Raw genomic sequence first — 17,696 nt, 5'->3', positions numbered from 1 at the left:
TAGGATCACAATCGGAAACTGGAAGCCCTGCTGAAACAATGCCAACAAAAATGTATTCGCCCAAATAAGGATAAAATAAAATTTAAGGAACGAAAACTTAAATACTTGGGCCACAGATTCTGTGAAGGTGGATGTGAGATGCCTTTTTGCTGGCATGCTGACTAGAGCATTTCTAGCTCACATGATCAGAAGTTTGATGAGCCAGTTCTGTCAATTGCCAACATCCGCAAACAGAATCATCGATATGCGGCAATATTTACCCTTATCTGAGGGTGCACTGACAAAAATTAACCAAACTACTGGAGTAGATGAAGATCTGCATTGTTGAGAATGACAATTAATAAAGGATGATTTGACCGAAGAGAAGTGTCAGAAATGAACACTGAATACAGGCAAAACAGATATTAAATACATATTGAGCAATTATACTATTCTGTATGAGAAAAGGGCACAGGTCACTGAAGCAGTGTCAGAATCCAAGATTGTCTTTGGAGAGCTAGAAAAATGATTTACTGATCTCTAATGAATACGGATATAAGGCATCCATAAGTAGGTGTGATATATGCAAGCAGTTTCAAGCCACTGGTACCTCTAATGGAATGGAACATTCACAGTAATGCCATTGGAAGCTTAACACAGAGAGGTGGTAGATTGGTTTGAAAACCATGTATTAATGTCCCAAACAAGAAGAAGTGGTAGGATTGTGCAAATACCATGCATTAAGGATTTTATCGATCAGTGATTTTGTGTGAACTTTTAATACTGGAACTATTGGACTTTATAGTTGATACAAATGTTATTGTTATTAAAAGTTTATTGTCTGTTGAGGATGGCAATATATCAATATTAATGTAACTTTATATCCATAGTCAAGTACAGAGAGTTCTCTGATTATTTGCTCTGACCTGGAAGTATTTATACGATTAACAGACACATGTAGTTAAGATGAATTATGAGCATTGACACGTTTTTAAGCAACAATATATTTTCTAGTTTGTTACCAGTTGAATTTAATAACAAATGGTACAATCATTATTATTAATATGCAACTGCCTAATTGGGACCACACTTCTTACCACAATAATCTGCTAATTCTAGTATCATCATTTTGGGTGTAATATGAAGAAGTCAGTGGCAGAACACATCCTTTTACATTTTAGCTTATCACCTCTGTCATAAATATATTTTTGCAAACTTGATCTTCACTCCAGTGACAATTACTACCAAAGATAAGTCATAGTTAAGTAAAACTTTGTTAACTAGTGAAATATCTATATAAATACTGTTAAGATTCTAATTTCTCCATACTGTATTATTTCAGAAGAAAATTTACTTCCTTAAGAAATTTCACATTCAGATCCTTAAATATTAATTTTGCAGATTGTATTGAACAGACAGGCAAGAGCTTTTAGCATCGCACTTTAGTATTCTAGTCCAAAAATATAGCAAATAACATAAAAAGCCAGCTTGGTCAGCACTCTTATCTCTTCAATTCCACTATTGGACTTAACCATGTACTGCCTCTTCAGTGCATTACTGCGACAGTGCAGCATTGTTAGAGGGGTTGACCTTTCGATAATACGGTATATTGATGTCCTTGGTTTTAAAGATCCCCTATCACTATTTGAAGAGGTGCAGGTTGTCCTAGTAAACAATGGCCCGGAATTTTGTGTAATGGCAGCATCAACAACGGAAGCCATAAGTGAGACAGTTGTATTCCCCGATTCTTCAGTGGTGAATTCACACCACAATTTGCTGAAAAAAAAAAATTAGAATACACCGCAGCGAGCATAGTGGAAGATCGGGAATGGCAAGTCAATGGCCATTGTACTTTTCTTCACTCCATAGACGAATCACATTTTTCAATTCCGATAGACCAAAAAGAAATGCTTTGCAAAAAGGTCAGAATCGGAGTGATTTTCAATTTTTTTAAAACAACTAATACCTGTAAAGAAAAATAGATTGGATAACCATGGTAATGAGTAAAAGCTTATATTTTTTGCTAACATAGAATCATTGAATGACACAGCACAGAAGGAAGCCATTCGGCCCAACTTGTCTGTGCTGGCTACTTGAAAGAGCTATCAAATTAGTCCCACTCCCCTGCTCTTTCCCCGTTGCCCTGTACATTCTCCCCTTCAAATATTTATCCATTTCCCTTTTGAAAGTTATTATTGAATCTGGTTCCTCCACCCTTCTAGGCAGTGCATTCCAGATCATAACTGCGTAAAAACCTTTCTCCTCCTTTTGCCTCTGGTTCTTTTGCGAATTACCTTAAATCTGTGTCCTCTTGTTACTGACCCTTCTGCCACTGGAAACAGTTTCTCCTTATTTACTCTATCAAAACCTGTCATGATTTTGAATGCTTTTATTAAATCTCCCCTTAACCTTCTCTGCTTTAAGATTCCCAGCTTCTCTAGTCTCTACACATAACTAAAGTTCTTCATCCCTGGTAATATTCTAGTAAAATTCCTCTGCACCCTCTACAAGCCCTTGGCATGCTTCCTAAAGTGTGGTGCCCAGAATTGGACACAATGGCTGTAATTTTTACCATGGAGATGGGGCGGGTGCGTGTAGGCCGCGTAGCAGGTTCCCATCACAAGGTTTTCAACAGTGCATTCTACACTGTGCGTTTAACTGAATTAGATCATGGAACGAGTCATGCGGGTTTTCCGGCCAATTAACTGAAGTGGGTCTGATGACATCACCGATGACTCATTTTCAGCTCAGATATTTAATGGAGCCTTGCATACATCACAGTTGAAGGTTGCTGGAGGAGGCTTATAGGTGGTTGAGAGAGGTGGTTATTCTTATCTATCGAAGAGCAGGGAAGGATGGAGTCACAGCGCCAGAAAAGTGTGCCCAGGCTCTCGGACGCCTCCCTGGAAGTCCTGGAAGTCAGAGCACAGAGGGAGGTCCTATTCCCTGGTAATGGCAGAAAGAGACTATCTGTGGCTAACTAAGGAAGCAAAGGATGGTATCAAATTGAAAGTAAAGGCATACAATGTTGCGAGGAAGAGTGGCAGGCCAGAGGATTAGAAATTTTTAGAAACCAACAAAGGACGACTAAAAAAATAATAAAGCGAGAGAAAATAGTTTGAGAGTAAACTAGCAAGAAATATAAAAACAGACAGGAAGAGCTTCTACAGGTATATAGAAAGGCAGAGAGTAGCTAAAGTAAACGGTGGTCCCTTAGAGGATGAGACTGGGGAACTAATAATGGGAAACAGGGAAATGGCAGAGACTTTGAACAAATATTTTGTATCGGTCTTCACAGTAGATGACACTAAAAGCATCCCAATAAATGATAATCTAGGGGATAGTGGGAGGGGGGAAGTTAAAACAATCATTATCACTAGAGAAAAAAATACGAGGCAAAAATACAGGGGACTAAAGATGGACAAGTCCCCTGAACTTGATGGCCTGCATCCTAGGGTCTTAAAAGAAGTGGCTGCAGAGATAGTGGATGGATTAGTTGTAATATACCAAAATTCTGTGGATTCTGGAGAGGACCCAGCGATCCGAAAGTTGCAAATGTAATGCCCTTATTTAAGAAAGGAGGGAGACAGAAAGCAGGAAACTAGACCAGATAGCCTAACATCTGTCATTGGAAAAATGCTAGAGTCCATTATTAAGGCAGTAGTAGCAGGACATTTAGAAAATCATAATACAGTCAAGCAGAGTCAGTATGATTTTATGAAAGAGAAGTCATGTTTGATAAATTTGCTGGAGTTCTTTGAGGATGTAACAAGCAGGGTGGATAAAAGGGAACCAGTAGATGTCGTGTATTTGGATTTCCCGAAGGCATTCAATAAGGTGCCATATAAAAGGTTACTGCACAAGAGTTCACGGGGTTGGGGGTAATATATTAGCATGGAGAGAGGATTGGTTAGCTAACAGAACATGGAGTCGGAATAAATGGGTAATTTTCAGGTTGGCAAACTGTAACTAGTGGGGGCCACAGGCATCAGTCCTGGGGCCTCAAATATTTACAATCTACATTAATGATTTGGATGAAGGAACCGAGTGTAATGTCGCCAAATTTGCTGATGATACAAAGTTAGGTGGGAAAGCAAGTTGTGTGGAGGACGCAACAAATCTGCAAAGGGATATAGATAGGCTAAGTGAGTGGGCAAAAATTTGGCAGATGGAGTATAATGTGAGACAATGTGAGGTTATCCACTTTGGTAGGAAAAATAAAAATAAAAAAATAAATTATTATTTAAATAGGGAAAAATTACAAAATGCTGAGGTACAGAGGGATCTGGGGGTCCTTGTACATGCAACACAAAAAGGTACCGCAAGTAATTAGGAAGGCAAATGGAATTTTGGCCTTTATTGCAAGGGGGTGGAGTATAAAAGTAGGGAAGTCCTGCTACAACTGTACTGGAGTACTCCTTACAGTTTTGGTCTCCTTATTTAAGGAAGGATATATTGCATTGGAGGCAGTTCAGAGAAGGTTCACGAGGTTGATTCCTGAGATGAAGGGTATGACTTATGAAGAAAGGCTGAACAGGTTGGGCCTATATTCATTGGAGTTTAGAAGAATGAGTGATGATCTTATTGAAACTTGTAAGATTCTGAAGGGCTTGACAGGGTAGATGCAGAGAGGATGTTTCCCCTTGTGGGGGAATCTAGAACTAGGGGGCCTAGCTTCAGAATAAGGGGTTGCCCATTTAAAATGGAAATGAGGGGGAATTTCTGCTCTCAGAGGGTCGTGAATATTTGTAATTCTCTACCCCAGAGAGTTGTGGAGGCTGGGTCATTGAATATATTTAAGGTGGAAATAGACACATTTTTGAATGATAAGTGAGTCAGGGGTTTTGGGGGAGCAGGCAGGGAAGTGGAGTTGAGGCCAAGATCAGATCAGCCATGATCTTATTGAATGGTGGAGCGGGTTCGAGGGGGTCAAATGGCCTACTCCTGCTCTTATTTCTTATGTTCTTATTCAGTGAAACCAAGAGGGCATGGCTGGAGATCGAAGTCAGCAGCAGAGGTGTAGTGAACCACTCCTGGATACAGTGCTCCAAGAGATTTAATGATCTTATGAGGCCAAGAAAGGTGAGTACAATGCCACAATCAACTACATCCTGATTTGCGTGTCACCCCAACCCCATCACTCTGCCTTCCCAAGCCTACTCCTGCACATCACTCCTCACACCAACCTACCTTGCAGGTGCACCTGTATATGCACCTACTCACATCCCCATCTGACTAACCAGTATTGACACGCACCCTCAGCCTAATGTAATCCTAGAAATTAACGCCACAGAAGGAGGCCATTTGGCAATGCCATGCCACTCCTTCCTCTACAGATGTAGCCCATCCATCCCTTACAATCATTCCATCACTCTCACTCAAAGTTCTCTTCTTTCCCGTCTTGCAGGAGAAGAAAGCACAGAACAGGGGAGAAAGAGAAGGAACCAGAGGTAGCCCTCCAATATGCACTAATTTGACACCAGCAGAGGAGAATGTGCTCAAAATAAGTGGAGTGGCAGAGCTGCTGGTGGTGGGAGACGGAGAGAGGGGGATCTCCCAGCAACCTGGTGACAGAATTAAATATTCCACATGGCATACAACCGTCACTCATGGTAACTGATGTCAGCAGCCAGTGAAATATCATCATGTGCATAATAGTGACATTACACATAATTATCATGTCTTTACTCTCCCACAGGTCCATCAAGTGCCCCTCCCCCCCACTGTCCAGCCAGAGGAGAAATAAACCTCCTCAGAGGAAGCTCCACTTTCTGAGGGTGCACCATCAGCAAATCCATGCGCACATAACACCTATGTAGATATGCGTACCTCAGTGGATCCTGTGCGAGAGAGAGTAGTGTCATCACCTGTTGTCTCACACATCACAAGTGAGCAAGAGCAGATTGTGGAGACAGGAACAGCAGTGGAGAGTTCTCACCGGAGGGTGCAAGACACTCCAAGCTCTGCTCAACTGGATACAGATGCTGAACCTTGGGGACCGTCGATAAAGACGTTGATCTTGGAGGAGCAGCAAATAATGCACAAGGCTCAGGCAGCTTTTCCAGCCTTGATGTGCGCTATTATACAGAGAATGGCGGAGTCCATCTCTAACATGAGTAGCACCAGGTCGCAGGAGATGGCGATGATGTGCTGCTCCATGAAAAGGATGGCCACCTATATGGAGCAGCAAATGCTCCAGTCAAATGAGAACATGCTTGCTGTGAACAACAGATTGCAGACTCTTACGGACTTGCCGGATTCGGGTGGAACATCGGCCAGTGGGACTTAAAAAAGACCCGGGAGTTAAAACTACCGGGGCCTCATTCTGGAGCAGTGAATGAGTTTCTAAATCACACCGCTACTCACCTAACGAAAACTGGCCCAGAGGGCTATAGTATTGCAGCACTGTGTGGATACAGGCTTTAATGAATACTGGCATTGCACTCTGTGACAGGTAGGGGACAAAACTTTTTGAAGATTGCTGTTATACTACCAGCTTTCCAACTATCGTCACTGTCTGTTGGCCACAACCTAGCTCAGATGTGGTTAGCAAACTAATAATCTTGGAGTTTGTAACTGAAGAAAGCTTGGTCTCATTGTACAGGAAAGTGTGCATAAAATATCATGTATAAGCTTTCATGAGTCGTTGACTTCTGTTCTCTAAATGCCATAGATAACACACAATAGGTCCGCTCGTTATTCAATGCTATCCATATCTGCCCGAACAGATCTAGTGATTGCTTGTCTTTGACATATCAAACACTCCATTAAAGGTGGTATATTCACTGAAAAGAACATCACTTTTTATGGCATTTTCCATTGATGAAGATAAAGAGTGGGCAAGCATCTGAGAAACTCTTCTGTAGGCATTGCTATAAGAAGATAAAGATCCATTTATCATAATCCATTGTTTGCTTCTGCAGAGGACATCAGAGGATAAAAGCTTTGTGGAGCTTTGCTGGGGAATTGTTATCTTATTTTTTTGGAAAAGTAGGCACATACAACTATAATTTTAATTCCTTAAAGGTATCATGCCAAGGAATTCAGTGCAAAATATTTAGTCGGTTTAAGGAACAGAAAATGTTTATTACACAAAGTAATTATATTTCAGCATAGGTTCTTGTGTTATTATATCTTATAGACCACCTGCAGCATTGTGCATTACAAGTATGTGTATGGTCTGAACAGTGCACCACAAATACATCCTCAGTCATCAAAACTAACAGAACCTGTAATGAGATGCACATACAATATACAATAGCTAATATATCTTGTCTAGATGTATGAAATAAAAGCATTAAAAACACAATTTAAGATTAAGTGCTGGAGACATTCATTTGCTTCCCCTTAGTCTTCACTTTGGGGACATAATTAATTTATTATTACCATCCCAATTGTATGTGTTTGATTTCAGAACAGATATTGGTGAACATCCACACAACTGACATATGCCCATTTATGTGATCCAATATTGAAGCAAAAATTAATACAGATATACAATTTTTATATATATTTTGACACTAGAACATCTCAATAATGCAGTCACTTAAATAAATTAATTTGGCAATTTAAACCTTATATCAAAATTTGACATTGTCAGGAATAGTTTGCACTAAAAAATGACAGTGGTATGAACTACAACTCACATTTGATCAATAAAATACTGAGGTACTTAGTTCTGAAAAATACAATTTTAAGTTAAAACAAAACTATCAAAGTGTCTACTCTTTACTATTTGGAAGATATAGAATTTTTTAAATAAGTACACACATAATCATACTTAACTTGTATCTCAGTAACATTAAACATGCATACATAAGTATCAGTATCAGAAAGAATGCAGCACATTTTAAATGACCCATCACAACTCCATATATATGTTATTCTTAGAGTAGTAGAAAGATTGTAATGTAGTTTAACCTTCATGAACTCCAAAGCAGCCTGGGTGCTGTACAGCTATATACGACGTTGTTCGGTTATAGTGTACGCATTGTAATTTCATGCTTTAATTCAAATTTGACATAAATGCATCTGGTAATCAATTTGCTAATCAATTTTCAATCACAGAGCATTTATAATGAAAAATTATGCTTAGGAGATACGGGGAGAGGGTCCAATGATATCTGACATATCTCATACAATGGAAACTAGTGGTGAAATGATCATAGATAAGAAGCCCAGTATATCACATTGAAGAAGAGGAAACAGAATGGAAACAATGCTCTTGCATAGAGGTCAATCCGCTTCGCTTCAGTTGGGATGATAGGTTTTGCAGGTGGAGGCTTCTTACTATTTTTTAACTGGAGCTTCCCAAGACCATTATTAACTTCTATGGGTTTTCCATAGCAATCATAGTTAGACAATTCAAAGTCACGTGGCAAGCTTCCAACGATGCTGAAGTCATTGGATCTCAGGTCAGATTTAGAAGTACAAACCTTTTTGCACCTTGTCTCCGCAACCTAGCAAAACACAGAATATAATTGTTGATGCTTAGTATCATTGTAATCATCATTATCATAATCATAATTGTTAATATCACAGGATAACTATACAATTTACAAAGGAAATGTTTTATTTAAATTGCCCTAGTCTGTATGAGCAGTGGTGCAGTACATTGCTATACCAACACGTGGCGCCACAGGTTAGTAGAATATAGCTGACCAATCTCGGCTCGGATGTTAGGAAAGTAAAGAATAATTGAAATGATTTCTGCATAAACTGCATGGGACACTCTGACAGCTTTAACCTTTCCTAAACATTTTGTTTCAAGGACAAGACAGTACTTTCAGGCTTAGCATTTAAAACAAATTGCAAGACAGCAGCCACAAATCTAGGCCCAGTGCCTTGACAAAAGTAACTGTAATTACTTTAATTGTAAAGAGATAACTAACAATACATGATGTATATTATTTGGGCTCCTTGGAGGTACAATTCTTCTTTTGAGATGCAAAATGCGTTAAGCAGTGTATTTAAAAAACATTGTCATTGTAATAAACTATAGGAATGCACCATTTTGAACAATGTGTATTATGCAACATTGATATTAAAGAACCAATCAGAATGTGCCTGTAGTAACACTTTTGAGCAACTTAATGATATAAAGCATGCATTTTTCATTAATCCAGCTACAGGGGGTGTAATATTGCATGGTAATGGAGCACAGGATACTAACAAAAGCACACGTTTGTAATGAGATCCAGCAGATTCTGATGCATGGCATGAAGAAATTGCAAAATACCCTTTTCAGGATGCAAACGTATACACTCCCTCCCCAAATGACTGGAGGGTTGGCCAAGTAAAGGAAAGAAATTAGAGATGGCGTTGTGCAACCATCACACATAGCAGGAAGTGCACAAAAATCTCTCTGAGTTTAAGAAAAACACAAGGTACAATGAATGTTAATGTTAAGTATTAGGACAGGTGCTCTTGAGGCTCTACAGAAGGGACCTACAGGAGACCATCAAGAATGATACTTAAACTTAGATCTCTTAATTATCAAAATGTCCTGAGAAAGATATGATCATACACTTTGGAGAAACAGAGGTTCAGGGGGATAGAGATGGGAGGACTAGAAGGCATTACTATACAACATGTAGGCAGAGTCAGGTTAGATGCTAGGAAGTATTCCTTTTCTCAGAGGGTTGTCATACTCAAGTTTCTAGGAGATGAGATCATTATAAGTATACTATAACCATTTAAAAATTCAAAAATTGTCTATCGCCGCCTAAAAGGTCTCTGGGGTGGAGAATTCCAAAGATTCATAACCCTCTGAGAGAAAGAATTTCTCCTCATCCCCTTTGGGGATGGGAGGGATTCACATGTGTGCCTAGTGATGTGCAATGGGTAACCATGGTCTCCTTGAGCTTGTTTCATTGCCATATAGAATCTGGGATACATTTTCCAGAACTTGATTGCAGTTTTTTTAAAATGTGTTTTGTATGCCTCCCCAGTAGTTAGTATTATTAGTAGTTGTGGCTGGCAATGCATGAGGTTATACCATCTAATGGTTAGGGTGTGCAATGATGGGGCTGATGTTCTTTTCCCACCCTTCTTCATATAATTGGAGAGGATAGAAAGTTGCAAAAAGCAAAACGATATGACTAAACAGCTTCAGAAAAGCAGTTATCAAAAATTTAGCAAGCAATGTGCTCAAAATGAAACATTGAATTTAAAAAAGAGCTTTTATGTGAAGTATCATGAAAGCCCATATATAGAAATATATAGGAGGTTTTAGGTGAAAACAATATAGGGGGAGAAGTTGGCCTGGTTTGCGCCTCTCGTTAGCTCCTGCGGGTAACGGAAACATGGAGCAAATGGGTTCCCGACCGTGAGTGGTGAATTCAACAACATATTTTCCTGGCGGTTTTGCACTGGTGCTAAGACTTACTACCTTGGTCTCTAGCGCCCCCTTGAGCATGATATCATCCGGTGCGCAGCATCCCATTATTACCCCAGATCAGAAATTCCCTCTCGCCCCCTGACTGAGCACCTGTCATCAACAATGGCAGGAGGAGCTGTATTTAAAGGAATCTACATCCAGTTTATTTGTAGTTGGCAAAGAATGCTGCCTTGTCAGTTTGAGATAGGCAAATAGCCGTTTTGAGCAATTTCAGCGTTTTTCACTTTCAGGAGTCTTCTGCCTCATAAAAATTATTCAGTATCATTCAGGAGAGATTTAAAAGTGCAACATTTCCACACATTAATGGGGGCTGTACTGTCACTGGACCACACCCTCCAGCATCAACATCGGCAGCATTGGAGGCAGAGAGATAGATTGCAAAATGTGGCCAGAGGGAGGAGATCCAACAGGGCTCTCAACAGGAGACCTTACCCTCCCAGGGTATTCCAGCAGCAATTGTCATACATCAATTTCATTGTGCAACAGTGTCGTAGATGGCTCCGCTTCACCAAGGATGTGGTCAAAGAACTCTGCCACCTACTGCAACCAGACCTCCAGCCTCAGACCAGGGTGACCACGGCTCTCAGTGGCAGTCAAGGTCGCAGTCACCCTACATTTCTACCCCAGTAGATCCTTCCAGACTGCAACAAATCTAACATATTGCAGTTCGCAGTGTATTGCTGCATCCGCCAGGTCACAGATAATCTCTACAGAAGGATAAGAGACTAGATTTCCTTCCCTATCACCAGAGAGAAGCAGCACGAGCATGCATGTGGCTTTACCAGGATAGTGAGCTTCCCCATGCCACAAGGTGCCATTGACTGCACCGCTTTGCAGGCACCGCATAACAATCCTGAGATCTTCTGTAACCGCAAAGGTTACCACTCACTTAATGTGCAGTTGATGTGCTGGACCACAGATTGGTGGCCTGCTGTGACAACAGGAGATCCCTGGTGGACTGTGGTGGACCCAGCGACGATGGCAGCAGTCAATGCTTGTGTGGCATCCAGCTGAGACTGCATGAGAGCAGTCGGAGACTCGATGCCACCAACCATTGTCTGCACTACAGCACTAAGACATTGCGCAGCTTCTCCCTGTGCTGCAATGGAAGCTGCCACATCACCCATGATGCGCATCATGAGATTTGGGTCCCTACAGTCTCTCTGGGAGTCCACCATCCTTTGCAGAGTGGAAATGATGGGCTCCGTGTTGTCCATAGAGCTCTATGCAATGTTGGAGGAGGACTCCTCCATGCTCCTTATCATTGCCGAGAGGTGCTCGGGTACCCTTGCAATTACACCTATCATCTCCGAATGCATGGCCATCACCCTTCTTGTGGATGCCTTCCCATCGAAGTCCTCATCTGAGTCCTTTGCAGCAAAACTCCCACACGACCTCGCCCTCTGGGGAGCTGGCTCTCGAGCTGCCCTTTCCCTCTAGCTATGTTGCAGCCCACTCATCCTCAGTGCATCATCCAGTGCGGATCCCTCCACTAAACCTGCCTCTAAAGATTGCATAATACCAGTATCTGAGGTGGTGCCTGTGGGTGAGAGATGCAGTGACAGGGTGCTTTGCTCCTCCCCTTCTCCTGCCTCACTCTGTGGGATGCTCAGGGGCAGGCTGGACATCTGGTTGCTGATTATATGAAAGCATAAAGGCACAAGACTTGCATTGAGGGCACGGGGCCAGGAATGGAGCAAGGAATGCAGACAGTATCAGGAGCTGCAAAGTGAGAAAGGCTTATGGTGTTAGGGGGAAGTGGAATGAGAGAAGGAGAAGGAATGAAAATATCGTTGTTGCTTCCAAGGGGGTCCATGTTGCCAATGGCGACGGCCACGGCATGCACCAGCTAGTGCCCAATGAGTCGCAGCACTCGCTCCTCAAGGTCTGTAAGCTGCTGGAGCAGCGCATCACCTCCGCCTGTTCTCTGCTGCTCCCTCCTATTGTTGGTCATCTTGGACTGCAAGAGAAACGAATATATGTGAGTGGAAGTGCAGCTATGTGTTTGGGAGATGTGTGCGGCATAGTTGAATAACTGTAATTGTAGGCAAGGCGTGAGGTGTGGATGTGAGTTTTGGTAGGTGGAGATGCTTCGTGGATGAGTGGTGGGGGGTTAGTGGTTTGTGTAGTGTGTACAGACTGAGGTTCACATGCTGGTATATAGGACCTGTTGAAGCATGTACTCACCCTGACTATCCGAGTGAGGTCGTTGAATTTCTTCCGGCACTGTGTCAGGCTGCGTACGACCACAATAATGGCCGAGACCTCCTGGGCCACTTCCCTCCACATTGCCCTGAAGACGTGGGCCAATGGCCTCCTTCCAGTGCCCGGGATCAGCACTGCTCTCCTTTTTTCCACTCCCACGACCAATGCATCCAATGCCTGGTCGTTGAAATGGCGACCTCTCTCCCTGGAAGTGGGATCAGCCATTATGATCAGGGAATTGAGTTGGTTGCAGTTCGCCTTCACAGCCAGCAATGTTAATAATGAGGATCTGCAGAATGATGGAACCTCCCCTTTAAGAACTAGAAAGCGTCAGTGCAAAGGATCATTCCCCATTGCATTACACCTGAAATTCATTATTGCTCTGCTGATAGAGCCCTGTAGCGCCCTACTGAGGTCATGAGTGCTTGATTTAGTGCTCCACTCTTTCCTGGAGCGCTAACAGCCAATGTAATGAAAGCTCAGAATCATTAGCGCACACTGGTAATTTTTCAAGATTTCAAAAATTAGCACCCTGTTTTCTAGCGTTATGTAAACAGAACCAGAACGGTCAACATACATTTAGGTAGCAATATCATAGAACTGCAGTTAGCAAGTATTGCATGTTAGACTGTACCATTCTTGATGTTAGTGAGACTATGCAGTGGGTTTGCACTGTTAGTTTAAACTGTCAGTCCATAAGACACTTTCAATCAGTGCAGACACAAGGGGCAGCGGATGATAGTGATGTCTACAGAATACAGTCTTTAGTCTTTCAATAGTGGACACCATAGGCAATAAAAGTCTTAAAAGAGCATGGGGTACAGCAAAGCTGGAGGATATGGTCAGGCTCCTGGCTCGGGCCATAATTTTTACCTCACTAACCACTATCGAGATATTTTACATGCACTTGGGCGTAAACAGTTGAAGATAGCAGTGCCTAAATTTCCTCATTGGTTTTACAGATCAACCAGAGTAATATTGGCGGATGGCAAAGGAAAATTGGATAGGTGCAGTGCTGCCAATTTCCCACCTCCAGTGGCATTTATCACCAGATGGGCGGGAGAAGGTCCGGAGGGGTGTTAAAAATGTGTACATCTGAAACCCAACCCCAACCCGCCATGCCCACTTCTGGTTTTAACAGAAGTGGGTTGGGAATGGGTGACTAGTCTACTTTCGAGATGTGTGTCATTCATTTAAATATGCTAATAAGGCTACGCGCTTAAAATTTTAACACACTTTCAGATTTAACTGTTGCGGGCTGGGTTTCCGGGGGCTCAGGAAACTCAGCAACTGAAGGGAGGCGAGAAATGCTAGATCCAGCAGGTAAATACCTCTCCAGCACTGCTTGTGGGCCAGGAGGAGCAGCAGTGCTTTCTCCTGGCTCTTCAACCAAACTGGTTTCCCTCCCGATGATCGGCCTCTGCCTCCCCGGGTTCGAAGCCCCACAAACCGCAATCGACCCCCGCCCCTGCCCTACGCCAACCCACGATCTTCTCCCAGACCCACGTTCTGTTCAATATCTCTCCGCTCCCCCCTGCCCTGGGTTCTCCTCCCCTGACCCATGATATCCCCCCAACATATAATGTGTTCAAACCACCCCCCCTCCCACCCCACAATCTCCCCTCTACCAAATATCTCTTCACACTGACCTGTGATTGCTGCAACCACTCCACCCAGCAATCTCCGTCCAGCCCTCCTAACTCTCCACTCCCCAGCAGCTGGTCAGCCCCTCAATGTGGCAAATGGAGAAAAAATATTCAAATGAGGTCCTGCCATTAAATTCGGCATGATCTCCGCATTACCCACATTTCTGGGTTTCCTGGCTGGTATGATTTCCCCCCCCCCCCCACCTGCCCCATCCCCACAAATATTGGGACCAATATGTCCGCCTAAATAATGACGGATGTGCTCTAGTTGCGCTGGAATCAATGTAGTGCAGCCTGGTGTCCGGGTTGCAGATGTCCTCAGAGGGCTGCTTAATGTTTAAATGACTAGTTGTTCCAACACAACAGGTTGCACAGCAATCGATTCCATTGGGAAATTAGCATATTTCAAATTGGGTCACATTTTCTGAATGCTCAACCAAGACCTCGGACCTGCTTACAAGTAAGATGCTGTAGTGATTTACGTCCCCCCCTCATTGTCTAGGGTACAAGCGCCAGTAGTGCCATACATATCCTGGCACCTTGTATGCTTTTGACCTCAAGAAATGGTTTGGATCTTGGACACAGGCAAGGGTTGGGCAGAAACCACATGCTGCCAAAGATCCGCTGCCATTGGGGTGGACAGGAAATTCGGTCTCAGAATAAACTGATATCATGATTGTCCACACTGATACTTTTAACATTTTAAAGTCTAAAGGAGTAATTTTCAAAATTGTGCTCTCTGCTGGCAAAGGGTTGTGCCTGGAGCACAATTTTATCAGATTACTCCTCAAAATCTAATAAATTATAACAGTTAAAGAATCCAAACATTCTGAGAACTCATGGGGATAGAACCTTCACTTTTTTTGCATGCTTAACGGCCACTTTAGTGCTGAAATGATATATAACACCCAGATAGCGCCCATTTTGGCACAAAATGGAAATTGGCGGGCATTTTTCGGAAACTTATCACCGAGTGTTACTTTGCCCATGTGCTTAACGGCAAGAAAAACTATTACCACACACCCACTTTATTTGGGCGGAATCAGCAGGATGGGCGAATTCAACGCCCATAATATCGCCCAGCATTGCTTTCCACACAGAATTAACGCCGAGATTCAATATTAAAGCCTGCCCAATGTTTTTTGTCGTAAAGAGCATACTTACCCAAACTAGCGGCCATGGAGATCGCCCATCGTCAAATTCGCCACCTCGCACACATATCGCCCACAATATCGTTCGGCCAAAAAAACGCCCAGAAAAAGTGGTACTAACTGGAACGAATCACAGCATTATGGACGCCATGTTCTAGATCACATGTCACGTCCTTTAAAAGGCTGCTGTGCTTCAACTCTGCAGGTCGTTGTAGTTAATATGAACATCTGTAAAAATATCTTTAACCAAACTATGACCGATTGGAATTGAAGAGGTGTCTTCGTCGGGATATTCCTTGTTTGTGACCAATCGGTGGAAAACAGAGAACTACCGCAATGGGGCCTGTCCTTTCTCTTGGTGACCAAATACATGCAGCAGACTCGACATCGCCAAAGAAACGCTCCCTGCATTATGTGCCCAATGTGAGAAGTGATAGACAGATGAGGAGTGCCGAACACAGATGAGGCTGTACACAGGGAGGTTAAAGTAACAGTGACCTCAGTCTTTAATAAGACACTCCAGAGTGAGGAACAGGCCGTAGGAGCCGGCTTATATACAGTACTCCCAAGGGATGCTGGGATCCCTTAGGACTTCAGGGGATGAGCTCCCTGGTGGCGGAATATGGGAGTGCATGCTTTACATATACACAACATCATTCCAAAGTCAAAGTGAAAACTATTCACAAGGTGAGGCGGTCGGGAGCCTTTCTTTCCCTGGTGGACCGCCTCGGTACAAATGTCTGTTCTGGTGTATTGGCTGTGCCCTCGCTGGGCTGGAGTGTTGTTGGACCTGCAGGGCTGCTAGGTGAGCCTGGCCTTGCTGGGCTGTTGGGTGTGATGGGTTCGATTTCCTGGTCCGGCACGGTGTCGTTGATCCTTTGGGTGTGTGTTGTGGGCTCGAAAAAGTTGGTGTTGTTCAGGGCAATCTGTGAACCTCAGCCTCGTTTGGTCCAGGTGCTTTCTGCAAATTTGTCCATTGTCTAGTTTGACTACATACACCCTATTCCCTCCTTTAGCTAGCACGATCCACTTGGGACCATGTCCATAGATTAGCACATACACAGGGTCATTCAGATCAATTTCCCGTGACACAGTGGCGTGACCATCGTTTACATTTTGTTGCTGCCGCCTGCTCTCTACCTGATCATGCAGGTTGGGGTGAACCAGCGAAAGTCTGGTTTTAACTGTCCTTTTCATGAGTAGCTCAGCTGGGGGCACCCCTGTGAGTGAGTGGGGTCTCGTGCGGTAGCTGAGCAGTACTCGAGACAGGCGGGTTTGGAGTGAGCCTTCTGTGACTCGTTTAAGGCTCTGTTTGATAGTTTGTACTGCCCGCTCTGCCAGCCCATTGGAGGCTGGTTTAAATGTGGCCGAGGTGACATGTTTGATCCCATTGCGGGTCATGAGTTCTTTAAATTCGGCACTGGTGAAACATGGCCCGTTGTCACTGACCAGTATGTTAAGCAGACCGTGGGTGGCAAACATGGCCCTCAGGCTTTCAATGGTGGCGGTGGCGGTGCTTCCCAACATTATTTCACATTCAATCCATTTTGAAAAAGCATCCATCACCACCAGAAACATTTTACTGAGAAACGGGCCCGCATAGTCGACATGGCTCCTTGACCATGGTCTGGAGGGCCAGGACCACAAACTTAGTAGTGCCTCTCTGGGTGCATTGCTCAACTGAGCACACACGCTGCATTGCCGTACACAGGACTCTAAGTCAGAGTCGATACCGGGCCACCACACGTGGGATCTGGCTCTTGCCTTCCTCATTACTATACCCGGGTGTGTGCTGTGGAGATCCGAGATGAATGTCTCCCCGCCCTTTTTTGGTAGCACTACGCGGTTACCCCACAACAGGCAGTCTGCCTGAATGGACAGCTCGTCCTTTCGCCGCTAGATCGGCTTGATTGGCTCTTGCATTTCAACGGGGATGCTGGCCCAGCTCCCAGCCAGTACACAGTTTTTTACTAGGGACAGCAGAGGATCTTGGCTGGTCCAAGTCCTAATCTGGTGGGCCGTGACATTTATCATTTTCAAAAGCTTCCATGACCATCAACAAGTCTGCGGGCTGCGCCACCATCAACACGTTTGCCGGGTGCACCATTTCCACACCAGCGGTGGGCAATGGTAGCCGACTGAGAGCATCCGCACAGTTCTCGGTGCCCGGCCTGTGGCGGATGGTATAGTTATACGCTGATAGCGCGAGTGCCAACTTTGTATGCGGGCTGAGGCATTAGTATTGATCCCCTTGTTTTCAGCGAACAGGGATGTGAGGGGCTTGTGATCGGTTTCCAGCTCAAATTTAAGGCCCAA

The 17,696-nt window shown here is 43.6% G+C and overlaps 1 protein-coding gene across 2 annotated transcripts in view; it reads right to left on the bottom strand.

Moving 5' to 3' along the window:
- Nucleotides 1–7,092: 7,092 nt before the first annotated feature.
- glrbb (glycine receptor, beta b) overlaps nucleotides 7,093–17,696 on the bottom strand; it is a 246,645-nt gene continuing 236,041 nt past the window's right edge. For both annotated transcript variants that reach the window (XM_070865245.1, XM_070865246.1), the window contains exon 10: nucleotides 7,093–8,438. In XM_070865245.1, the coding sequence (XP_070721346.1) occupies nucleotides 8,142–8,438 (297 nt within the window). In that variant the 3' untranslated portion in view covers nucleotides 7,093–8,141. The remainder of the gene's footprint in view (nucleotides 8,439–17,696) is intronic.

The sequence above is a fragment of the Pristiophorus japonicus genome, chromosome 2 (genome assembly GCF_044704955.1).
Source record: "Pristiophorus japonicus isolate sPriJap1 chromosome 2, sPriJap1.hap1, whole genome shotgun sequence".
Classification (NCBI taxonomy): domain Eukaryota; kingdom Metazoa; phylum Chordata; class Chondrichthyes; family Pristiophoridae; genus Pristiophorus; species Pristiophorus japonicus.
This window is presented reverse-complemented; position numbering and strand designations above follow the sequence as displayed.